The 12,544-nt window shown below is 46.5% G+C and overlaps 1 protein-coding gene and 1 long non-coding RNA gene across 3 annotated transcripts; one reads left to right on the plus strand and one right to left on the minus strand.

The window, feature by feature from the left end:
• The first annotated feature begins 286 nt into the window (after positions 1–286).
• Positions 287–10,722, plus strand: LOC141538884 (uncharacterized). Its single transcript, XR_012481151.1, has 3 exons — positions 287–884; positions 8,931–10,487; positions 10,611–10,722. It is a non-coding gene; the product is annotated as an uncharacterized LOC141538884 (long non-coding RNA).
• Positions 2,383–10,509, minus strand: MRPL4 (mitochondrial ribosomal protein L4). 2 transcript variants are annotated; one of them, XM_074260783.1, is made up of 9 exons: positions 10,372–10,509; positions 9,600–9,657; positions 9,357–9,519; positions 3,739–3,790; positions 3,541–3,658; positions 3,302–3,408; positions 3,006–3,115; positions 2,748–2,821; positions 2,383–2,590 (listed from the first exon to the last, which is right to left on the minus strand). In XM_074260783.1, the coding sequence occupies exons 1-9, from the start codon at positions 10,426–10,428 to the stop codon at positions 2,445–2,447; spliced, it is 885 nt and encodes a 294-aa protein (XP_074116884.1). In that variant the 5' UTR covers positions 10,429–10,509; the 3' UTR covers positions 2,383–2,444. The 2 variants fall into 2 exon arrangements, with proteins under 2 accessions (XP_074116884.1, XP_074116872.1); XM_074260771.1 differs by lacking the exon at positions 10,372–10,509 and adding an exon at positions 9,767–9,864.
• Positions 10,723–12,544: the final 1,822 nt, after the last annotated feature.

Consider the following 12,544-nt stretch of genomic DNA (forward strand, 5'->3'; position numbering starts at 1 on the left):
TTCTTTGCTTAGATCCAGGGTTTGCCTTCCTAAAGCTTTGGTTTTGCTTTTGAAGGCTTTTCCCATTTTCTCGACTCGGGAGTCTTCCAGCGCTTTTAAACCTCGGGAAGCGAGAACTGTCCGAGCAGATGGCCCTGGAAGGGACGGAGGGTGAGGGGATGGGGGAGGTGATTGGGGTAGGACCCAGGAACTCCAGACTCCAGTGAAAGAATAGAAGGGTGTAGCCCTCAGGGCTTTTCTCCGTCCCCCCCACTCTTCCCCCCCCCCCCCAGCAAGTTTCGGAATGCGGAACTTTTCCGTGCTGGGGCCCGGGACAGCCACTGTCCTGGCGTAAGCAGCCGCCTCGTGAGTTGGCGGTGGGCGGGAGGCAGTGGGAGGGGTAGAAAGACATCTGGAGTGACACTGGGTCACAATCCCGTCTCCTTGCCACCCTAGTCTGATCTAAAAGCTGTTGTCACATTTGCCAACACGAAAATTTCCCTTTCCCTCGAACCGGGGGCTGCAGTAGGGTTCGGAGAAAGAGGAAGAAGGCACTTTTGCAAGGACGTGCTGATTAATCTCTGGCTCCCTGAATGATTCCCCTCCAGAAAACTAAGTCCTTTAGCCAGGGAAGGGATGTTTCCTCCCCATCTCTCATCCCTCACAGCAATGTGCCCCTATCCTGTAGGGAAAACGGAGGAGCAAAGTAAAGAGGGGTTTTGCTCCCGAGGCAGGGGCTTCGTGGAGGGAGACCCACACCGGGAATGCAAGAACACCCAGGATAGAGCTTGGTTTCCTAGGAAACTCAAACAGGAGCCCGTCCCAGCACTCCCACCGCTGGAGCAGTGCGGGACCTCTGAACCAGGACGAGCCTGCAGGAGCAGCCGGAACCCAGCATTTCTGAGGTGGGTGGGGAAGAGGACAGGATGCCTGAGCTCCATCTTCCCTATCTCAGAAGCCCTTCCAAGGATGGCCCAAGCCTGTGCCTCCGGAGTCGGGGTCCCCGCTCACCCACCTGCTCCAGAACTGGGAACGCTGAGGAAGGAGGGGAACTCGAAATGATTCCGGGGCTTCTTTCCTACCTTTCTGATGGAGGGTCTGCCAGACTCTGTTCTCCCCTTCCCCTTATGGCTGGGCCTTAGTCTCCCCTCCTCCCCCAGTTTCCTGTTGTGGACCCACACTGAGTTGTTGCCATGGTGTCCACAGGGCAAAGAGGTCTCGCAGCAGAAAGGGAAGGGGAGGGGGGCCTATACCGGGAATGCAATGACACTGGAGGGCTGTGCCCTCATCTCCGGAGCCCTCACTTCCTCGGAGACCCCAAGGGGGGACCGCCCCAACCTCCCTCACATTCCTGGAGTAGCAATCCGAGTTGAACAAACAATCTTATTCCAATTCCAATTCTCTCAACACCCCCCCCCCCCAACCTCCCCAGGGCCGGAAAAGTGAGAGACAGCCTCTCCCTTATCAGGTTTCAGAGAAAACCAATCCAAAAGTCTCATTCCTTCCCCTCCTCAACCCTAGTCCAAAGGTCTTGACTAGGTTGGCAGTGCCAGATCTCCTATGGTATTTTGAAGAGGGAATGTTGAAAGGGAGAAGTATGGGAAAGCTAATGAAATCACGAGGTCTTCTGGGATTTGGGAAACCCAAGCTCAAGCTGGGTCTGGAAAATCCTGAGTGGTTGGGTGGGAATGTACAGCTTATTTTTAGGTGAAACTTTCCCCAAGCTAAACTGAACAAAGAGTATCTAAGGCTTAACCCCAGGACTTGTGGCCAAGAGCGGCCCCATGTGGCTGCATGGGGATGATTGGACTTCTCCTGTATGCAGACTGCTCAGGTTTTCATGGTCCTTTCCCTGACAATGCAGGGGGAAGTCTGCAATCAAGAATGAAGGGGGAAGAGAGGGGTCAAGTACCCATAAGCCCCAGTTCTAATTTTATCTGCTGTTAACTGTTGGTGATAGGAATGAAATGAGAGAGGTGTCACCTGAAATATGGGGTTGCCTGGTTTGTCAAGAACCAAACTTTCTGTTGGGAAGAACAGGGAGGAAAAAGGAGGGACAAGAGAAGAAAAGGAAACAGATGTTCTGCTGCCTTTAGGGTCTGAGAGCAAATTCCTCTTCCCTAAGGGATATATAATTGGGAAATAGGAAGCAGGATTGAGCTGCTGGGGAAGGGAAAATTAGGATTTCCTCTACAGTGTCAGGCAACCTGATTCACTGACCAACCCTTGTTGGGAGAAAAAAACAGAGGCTGCTTGCTTAAGGAGAAGGGTGGGTGGGAAGGAAAATGAGGTAGATATTTTGAGAAGAAAGTTGGGCAAAATCAGAGCCAGAACTTCCTGACACTTGCCAGAATAGAGCAATTCAGGTTCTAGCTTTATCAAAGTTGGGAGAGGAGGTAGCAATAAGTGACAAATACTCTTTATTTTGCTAGGCCAGAAGTGGGGAAGCACAGTCACTCTGGAGGTCAAGGGAAGTCGCTGTAGGGCAGGCGGAATGGGTAGAGGGCTGTGTAACGCTTATCGTGCCATAACAGCTTCTTCTCTAGGAAGGCAACAGTGTTGAGAGTCAAGACCAAGGTCTGGTGCTTCAGCATACTGTGGACATTGAGGCCTGTGGGCATGGAAGAGGGAGGCTGAGGTTAGAGGACGGCCTCTCATTTATCTCATAGGACTTGTGCTCCCAAGATGTAACCCAATCCCACCGGCCGACCACCAGACTCCTAATGAATGGGGTCTCCAAGCTAGACCATTCAGACCCAGTCACTCACCAATTGCTGGTACCAGGTTGATGGTCTTCAGGTTGGATACGGCGGAAACGATGTTCTGGGGCATCTCCTCATTCCTGGAACACAAGATTGGGTAAACAGCAGGTCATCTTAGACAATGTTTAGGATGAAGAGGTCCTGGTTAGCTTGGAAGCTCCTTCTGACCCCCGACCCAATCAGGAACTGGCAGCCCCCCTAGAGTAGGGGAAATTGAACCCAGTGAAAGACTACCATTCCTACTTGCCCACAGATAACACTCACACGTCAACAAGGAGGACAGAGTCACCCCAACACCGGTGCCGAACCAGGTCTGACAAATATCTTGGGTCTGAGGTTGGCAGCTCCAAGGAATCTACCACATGAAGATCATCCTGGGAGGTTAGAGTCAAGTCAGCCTTCAGTAATTACACCCTCTCATGGATGGGATATTCTGGTTTATGACAAGAAAGAGCCATCAAAGCTCTTGCTAAGGACCAGGATGCCAGAATCCCAGTTTCTAGCCCTTTCCAGGGAATAAGTGCACCTCCCTTTGTCCATGTGAGGGGCATAATTGGTACCTGCATCAGCTTGACTGTCAGGGCTACCTTGAGGCCCAGCACTCGAACCTTCATAGGTAACATATAGTAGTAGCTAGTTGGACCCCGTGGACCATGGGCAATACCACCTGCAGTGGGGATGGGGGAAGAGGAAGCAAGGGAAGGTTTGATAAATGCCCAGTGTACTCCTGCTAGGACACTAGGGCTCCAAAAATGTTTTTGTCCTTTGTTCCCAATACCCTCAAATCCTCAGGACTGACCTCCTCGCCAGATGGGGGACCGAATGCTCCCGTGCCGAGCCCGGCCTGAACCTTTCTGCCTCCAGGGCTTCTTCCCACCTCCTCTCACCTCTGCCCGTGTCTTGGTCTTGGCATAACTCTGATGGGATGAAAGAAAAGAGGGGAGTTATTCCAGGCCCACTCCTGCCCCACGACGCCCCGACCCCTACTGACACTCACAATTCTCTTGAAGTTCTTCTGCCACATAGCAACCTCATGTAGAATATCCAGCCTGGGAAGGGAAAGAAAAGACATAAGCAATAAGAACTCTCAGCAAGTGACTTCCAAGAGATATTTTACTCAATAAATCTGACACTTTTTCTCAGGTTTCATCCTCCTTGCCTTCTCTGTAACTCCTGAGAGCTGCTATGACTCTCTCCTCCTAGAGACTTTCTTCTGCAGTTAATTTTTAGCAAATAGATACTAGTTCTCTTATTTGTCTAACTACTCTTAGTCTTGGTTGCTAGACTGTCTGCCAAGTCCTGACCCTTGACTGGCTGCTCTCAAGGCAGCCTGGGCCTCTCACCTTTTTTCATACCATTCTGTTGATTTCATCTTAGCAATTATAAGCAACTGATTGTCATATGCTCTCATATATAGATGTTCAGCCTTCATTTCCTGATTTTCATTCCTGAAGGCATTTCAAACTTAAAATTGTCTTCCTTAACCCTGTCTCTCTTTATTTTTCAATTCTGTTGAGGGCATCTCCATTTTCACCTTCCACCAAGGTTACAATGTAGAAGTCAATGCCAATTCTTTCTTAGTCTTATATCCAATAAGTTGATGGGATTTATTGATTCTGCCTCTATTAACACCTCTTTTGTCTCTTCACTTAAATGATCACTACCATGGTTGTCTCCTGCTTCTCCCCTCTAGGACATCTTCCAATTAATCTCATTAGTTTATATAAATAACCCTCCTAAAACACAAGTCTGACCAGGTCATTTTCCAGGTCAAAAATCTTTAGTGGCTCCCTTTGCCTTAAATATAAAAAACAAATTCCTCAGGTTGGTATCTAAAGCCCTGCACAGGCTGGCTCCAGACTTCCTTTTCAAACATTTTATACTGCCCTCCTTTACAGTCTACAGCTCTGACCTCAGCCTCCATCTCCTACTTCCATGCTTTTCCACAGGCTTCACAGAATTCCTACCTTGCTTCAAGGCTCAGCTCACCTTCTGTGAGAAGCCTTTCTTCTCCCCTTTCTCTACTCCCTACCCCCACTTAATGGTATTTTATTTTTTCCAATCACATGAAAATATGGTTTTCAACATTTACTTTTTATAAGATTTTTTAAGTTCCAAAAATTTTTTGCCTTCCCTTCTTCCTCTCCCACCTCCCTAAGATTGCAAGCAATTTGATTCAGGTTATACATGTATATATATATTAACCATATTTCCACATTAGTCACATTGTGAAAGAAAATCAGAAAAAGGAAAAACCTCAAGAAAAAACGAAAAAAGTGAAAATACTAAGTTTTGATCTGTACTCAATCTTAATAGTTCTTTCTTTAGATATAGATACCATTTTCCACGAGTCATTTGGAATTATCTTGGCTCATTGAGAAGATGTAAGTTTATCATAGTTGATCATCACATAATCTTATTACTGTGTACAATGTTCTCCTGGATCTGCTCACTTCACTCACCATCAATTCATGTAAATCTTTCCAGGTTTTTCTGAAATCTGTCTGTTCATCATTTCTTAGGAATAATAGTATTCCATTATATTCAAATGCCACAATTTGTTCAGCCATTCCCAATTGATGGGTATTCCCTCAATTTCTTGTTCTTTGCTATTACAAAGAGCTGCTATAAACATTTGTGCACATGTAGGTACTTTCATCTTTTTGATGATCTTTTGGGGCTAGAGAACTAGTTGTGGATATTGCTGAATCAAAGAGTATGCACAGTTTTATAGCCTTTTGGGCATAGTTTCAAATTGCTCTCCAAATTGGTTAGATCAGTTCACAAATCCACCAACAATGCATTAGTGTTTCAATTTACCCACAACCCTCCAATATTTATCATTTTCCTTTTCTGTCATGGTAGTCATTCTGATAAGTATGAGTTGGTACCTCAAAGTTGTTTTAATTTGCATTTCTCTAATCAATAGTGATTTTCTTTTTTTTTTTTGACAGTATATATGCATGAGTAATTTTTTTTAATAACATTATCCCTTGTATTCATTTTTCCAAAATTTCCCCTCCCTCCCCTAGATGACAGACAATCCCATACATTTTACATGTGTTACAGTATAACCTAGATACAATATATGTGTGTAAATCCAATTTTCTTGTTGCACATTAAGTATTAGATTCCGAAGGTGTAAGTTACCTGGGTAGATAGGCAGTAGTGCTAACAATTTACATTCACTTCCCAGTGTTCCTTCTCTGGGTGTAGTTGTTTCTGTCCATCACTGATCAACTGGAGGTGAGTTGGATCTTCTTTATGTTGAAGATATCCACTTCCATCAGAATATATCTTCATACAGTATTGTTGTTAGAAGTATACAGCGATCTTCTGGTTCTATTCATTTCACTCAGTATCAGTTGATGTAAGTCTCTCCAAGCCTCTCTGAATTCATCCTGCTGGTCATTTCTTACAGAGCAATAATATTCCATAACCTTCATATACCACAATTTACCCAACCATTCTCCAATTGATGGGCATCCATTCATCTTCCAGTTTCTAGCCACTACAAAAAGAGCTGCTACAAACATTTTGGCACATACAGGTCCCTTTCCCTTCTTTAGTATCTCTTTGCGATATAAGCCCAGTAGTAGCACTGCTGGATCAAAGGGTATGCACAGTTTGATAACTTTTTGGGCATAATTCCAGATTGCTCTCCAGAATGGTTGGGTTCTTTCACAACTCCACCAACAATGCATCAGTGTCCCAGTTTTCCCACATCCCCTCCAACATTCATCATTATTTGTTCCTGTCATCTTAGCCAATCTGACAGGTGTGTCTTAATTTGCATTTCTCTGATCAGTAGTGATTTGGAACACTCTTTCATATGAGTGGATATAGTTTCAATTTCATCATCTGAGAATTGTCTGTTCATATCCTTTGACTATTTGTCTTCTTATAAATTAGGGTCAGTTCTCTATATATTTTGGAAATGAGACCTTTATCAGAACCTTTAACTGTAAAAATATTTTCCCAATTTGTTACTTCCCTTCTAATCTTATTTGCATTAATTTTGTTTATACAGAAACTTTTTAGTTTGATGTAATCAAAATCTTCTATTTTGTGATCAATAATGGTCTCTAGTTCTCCTCTGGTCATAAATTCCTTCCTCCTCCACAGGTCTGAGAGGTAGACTATCCTCTGTTCCTCTAATCTATTTATTATCTCATTCTTTATGCCTAAGTCATGGACCCATTTTGATCTTACCTTGGTATATGGTGTTAAGTGTGGATCCATATCTAATTTCTGCCATACTAATTTCCAGTTTTCCCAACAAATGAATTTTTATCCCTAATGTTGGTATCTTTGGGTTTGTCAAACACTAGATTGCTATAGTTGTAACCTTTTTTGTCCTTTGTACCTAATCTGTTCCACTGATCGACCGGTCTATTTCTTAGCCAATACCAAATGGTTTTGGTGACTGCTGCTGTATAATATAGCTTTAGATCAGGTACACTTAGACCACCTTCATCTGGCTTTTTTTTCATTAGTTCCCTTGCAATTCTCGACCTTTTATTCTTCCATATGAATTTTGTTATTTTTTCTAGGTCATTAAAATAGTTCCTTTGGAGTCTGATTGGTATAGTAAATAGTGATTTTCAACATTTTTCATAATGAAGTAGCTTTAATTTTGTCATCTGAAAATTGCCCATTCATATCCTTTAACCATTTATCAACTGGAGAGTGACTTGGATTCTTATAAATTTGATTCAGTTCTCTAATATATTTTAGAAACATTTATAAGAATCCAAGTCATTCTCCAGTTTTTTAGAAATTATGCCTTTAACTTACATGAACTGATGCTGAGTGAAACGAGCAGAACCAGGAGATCATTATATACTTCAACAACAATACTGTATGAGGATGTATTCTGATGGAAGTGGATATCTTCAACATAGGGAAGAGCCAATCCAATTCCAATTGCTCAGTGATGGACAGAATCAGCCACACCCAGAGAAGGAACATTGGGAAATGAGTGTGGACTACTTGCATTTTTGTTTTTCTTCCCAGATTATTTTTACCTTCTGAATCCAATTCCTCCTGTGCAAAAAGAGAATTGCACACATATATTGTATCTAGGATATACTATTACATATTCAACATGTATGAGACTGACTGCCATCTAAGGGAGGGGGTGGGGGGAGGGAAGGGATAAGTCAGAACAGAAGTGAGTACAAGAGATAGTGTAAAAAATTACCCATGCATATGTATTATCAAAAAAAGTTATAATTTTTAAAAAATAAATATAATAGGAAAAAATATTAAAATTAAAGAAAATAAAAGCTCATCCAAAACAAAAACAAAATGAGGCCTTTATCAGAAACACTGGTTGTAAAAATTGTTTCCCAGTTTTCTGGAGGATCCTTTTTTGATACCTTGTCATTAATGGTCCTTCCTTAATCAAATGGGCTTGCATTTATGTATCAATGTATAAGAGTGTATCTTTGTGTATGATCCCCCAGTAGAATGGGATAGTGTAGGACTTCTTAAACCTTTCTCTCTTGATCCCTTTCCTTCAGAGAAATTTTTACATAATCCTGAGTATCTGGGTATAGAAAATAGGAACACAAATTAAACATTTACTCAGAATAAACCATAATTTTGCAACCTCTGCATTCAATTATGAGATCTCACATGGTTGTGAGCCACAGTTTAAGGAGCTGCAGGTTAGTGCTGCTTGAACTGTACTGAGGTGGGGGCTGGGCAGCAGATGCCTTAAGTTGGGTTAAGGTTCTCCTACGGGCCATCAGTCAACAACAAACGTCTATGGAGGGCTTAGCGGCACTACAGGGAAGAGATGGGACACAGGACACTTTTATGGAATAAGAGAAAGAAGGGCATCCGGTCCAAAGGTTCTCCTTGCAACTGAAGCAATAAGGGACTATCCACGCTTCGCCTGAAGACTTCCAGCCCCTAGTGCTACTGGCTGCTGGGACCTTATAGTTAGTCACTTAACCACGCAGGGATTCTGGAAGATTTCCAACTGTTAGTTGCAGAAAGTTGACAGGAAAAAAAAAGCAAAACTAAGCACTCTGCTTCCTCATAAGACCCGTTTCTACCACTGAGCACCCACACCTCACAGCTGGGCTGATTTCTGCCATCCCCTTTCTCTTCCCACACAGACTTTGCTCTCCATGCGGTAATACCCCCTGACAAACGTTCCTCTCTTCTCCGTCCTTACAGACAGTTCCATGAAGAGCTGGAAAATGGGCCATTCTGCAGCCACCTCCCTGGTGACAAGCTGCTCCACAATTAGCTGAGATAACATCAAACAGGTACCTGCTGGGCCTGAAATAAACGCCTTGTGCTGGACCTGAATCGGGGCTTAAGCATCTATCCAGAAACGAGCACTTATTAAGAGACTCCTGTGTCTCGGCACTGTTAGGCACAGGGCCTCTGGAAGGCTAGGAAGCGAGGCGAGCGCTGAGGAAGGGGTTTCTAGCAGCTGCTTCCAGACTGAGTCCGGGAGACACAAAACCCTCCTGGAAAGGCTTGGGACCGAGGGAAACCTTGTGTGGGGGAGGGGCGGGAGGTGCGCGGCGTAGCCGGGTTCCCCCAGCACTAAGTGGGCGGGCACTTAATGAATGGGTGGGGTCGGCTCCCGCTCACCTGGGCGCCACGGAGAACACATCGGGATGCAGGTCGGCCAGGCCCACGCGCGTTTCTTCATAGCCCCGCAGGGATTCCACCCAGGCTTGCACCGGACTCTGGTGCACGGGAACAGGGAGCTCGCAGCGACGGAGCAGGGGGACACCGACGGGGGTTGGGGATCCTAGGACGGGAGAAGGTGAGCATGAGCGTGGACCAGGAGCCCTTTTCCCTTAACTCGCCCCTTCCCTCATGACCTCTAACCTGCAGTCAACGCATGCTCCGGGACTTCGAGGTCTCCTCCGGTCAGCGTGGAAAGGGCCTGTCCGGGGAGATGAGAGGGGCCCAGATGACCTTTGACCTCCGCCCTCGTACCTCCCGCGACCCCTCCTCTTTATCCCTGATGGGGCCCATTTCGGCCCAGCCCTCACCCTTCGTGCTGGGATCAGACCCCGGCCGGGTCCCCGGAGCCCCAGGGCTGCCCGGATCAGAAGCATAGCGGCAACCGGCTCGGACACCCAGAGAGAACAACTTCCTGGACGCCCGGAAATGATATCATATGCTACAGATGGCGTAAGCTCGAATTCTAAGCGGGAAAGCTTGGACACCCCCGCCCCCCACCGGGGGAGGGACGAACAGGTTAAACTATGTTCAGCCCCGCCCCACCACAGCCCCCGCCTTCTAAGCGTCTTTCTCTTCGTCACCCCGCCCACTCCCGCGATGGGAGGGAGGGGGCGGGGCTTAGCTGAGACCGGTGAGAAATGGGAAGCTCTCTGGTCCTCTCCCTTCCCCAGCCTCCGCTGGGGGTCTCCCCGGGTCTTCCGGGAGCGGCCTGGGCTCAGAACCCGGGGCTTTCGCTCGAAATAACGTTAACGACCGTCCCAGCTGAATTTACAAAGAGGTGGAAACGTAGCCCAGCGTCCCGGAGGGACCTCGGCCGCGTCCTGCCCTCCCCCTCTGTTTGTCAGCCGAAGAACAGACCCGAGGAAGGGTCTGCCCACGAGCACGCGCGTGGCGGTGCCGAGGGAGGACTCACAGCAGAGCCTGGCTCTTTGCTAAGCGGTGCGCTCAGACTCCTCCCACGCATTCCCATCACTCAGCAAAGCGCAGCATCTTCCTCTGGCCCGAGTGATCTCTCCCAGGTCACCGGAGGTTAGTGCGGTCCGTGTGACCCGTGCACTTCCTCCCCCGTCCGGGGACCCGCGTCACCTCTGGTGGGGTCGGGCTTCCCTTCCCCCCTGCGTGGTTAGTGCTGACCCCGCCCTCTCCCGCCAGGCCTGGGGAGGATAGCTGCAGGTGCCTCTCGTCCCTCTCCCGAGGCCGGCTGTGGAGGCTCCCAGTCCGTCTTTAACCGGCCCTGTCCGTGACTCCTCCCGCGGCCATGCTGCTTCAGGAAGACCGAGGCGGAGCTCGGAGCTGGGCTTCAGAGACTCCCGATGAAAGAAACAACCGAAGCCCCGCCTGCCTGTCCCCCGGCGCTACAGAGCGTGGACACTGGGCCCAGACGTCCGGCTTGTACATGTGCCCGCACCTGGCCACCTGCACCCCACGTCCAGCGCCGGGGATGGGGATCGGGAGGGGGGCCGCAGGGGTTGATCCCACTCCCTAGCTAGTGGGAAGCTCCCCAGGGACACCCCCGGTCCTATTGCCACTCTGTTTTGCACGTGGAGGAGGCTCTGGGGCTCAGGAAATTTCTGACTCCTGGGGTAGGAGAGGTGGAGGTGATGGGAAGTGCGGGGATTTAAGCGTATGTAAGAAATAAGGTGGGCCAAGCCTTAGTACCCTTAGAGGAGGGCCGGCCTGGGGGTGGGAAAGGCCATGCAGGAGACTGGGTAGTCACTTTCTGGGAAAGTTACAGAGTGTATTTATGCTCAAGATTGAGTTTGATACATGACTTCTGAGTTTTTCTTCTGCCCATAATGGTGATTCTGAGAGAAGCCATATGGAAGTAAGAAGAAAAAAGTCCAGGACTTGGAGTCTGCCTGACTTCAGACCCTGTGTAAGACACTCATAACATGTGTGACCGTGGGCAATTAAATTAAGCATTATGAAGAATTGTGTTTAAATGTGGAAATGTTTTTAGAAGAATTGCATGTCAGAATATTGGAGGGGCAGTGGGAAAACTGGGACACTAATACATTGTTGGTGGAACTGTGAATGGATCCAGCCATTCTGGAGAGCAATTTGGAACTATGCCCAAAAAGTTATCAAACTGTGCATACCCTTTGACCCAGCAGTGCTGCTATTGGGCTTATATCCCAAAGAAATACTAAAGAGCGGAAAGAGACATATATGTGCCAAAATGTTTGTGGCAGCCCTTTTCGTAGTGGCCAGAAACTGGAAGATGAATGGATGTCCATCAATGGGAGAATGGTTGGGTAAATTGTGGTATATGAAGGTTATGGAATATTATTGTTCTCTAAGAAATGACCAGCAGGATGATTTCAGAAAGGCCTGGAGAGACTTACATGAACTTACATGATGAGTGAAATGAGCAGGACCAGGAGATCATTGTATACTTCAAAAACAATACTGTATGATCATCAATTCTGATGGACGTGACTCTCTTCAACAATGAGATGAACCAAATCAGTTCCAGTAGAGCAGTAATGAACTGAACCAGCTACACCCAGCGAAAGAACTCTGGGAAATGAGTGTGAACCACTACATAGAATTCCCAATCCCTCTATTTTTGTCTGCCTGCATTTTGGATTCCTTCACAGGCTAATTGTACGCTGTCTCAAAGTCCGATTCTTTTTGTACAGCAAAACAACTGTTTGGACATATATATATATATATATATTCTTTTTTTTTTTTTTTTTTGAGGCTGGGGTTAAGTGACTTGCCCAGGGTCATACAGCTAGGAAGTGTTAAGTGTCTGAGACCATATTTGAACTCGGGTCCTCCTGAATTCTAGGCTGGTGCTCTATTCACTGCGCCCCCCTAGCTGCCCCATGTGTGTGTGTGTATATATATATAGCATTTAATTTATACTTTAACATATATTGGTCAACCTGCCGTCTTGGGGGGGGGGAGGAGGGGAAAAATTAGAACAAAAGGTTTGGCAATTGTCAATGCTATAAAATTACCCATGCATATATCTGGTAAATAAAAACTATTAAAATTAAAAAAAAAAAAAAAGAATTGCATGTTTAACCTATATTTGATTACTTGTTGGGGGGGAGGGAGAAAAATTTGGAACACAAGGT

This window comes from Sminthopsis crassicaudata, chromosome 1 (genome assembly GCF_048593235.1).
Source record: "Sminthopsis crassicaudata isolate SCR6 chromosome 1, ASM4859323v1, whole genome shotgun sequence".
Taxonomy (NCBI): Eukaryota; Metazoa; Chordata; class Mammalia; order Dasyuromorphia; family Dasyuridae; genus Sminthopsis; species Sminthopsis crassicaudata.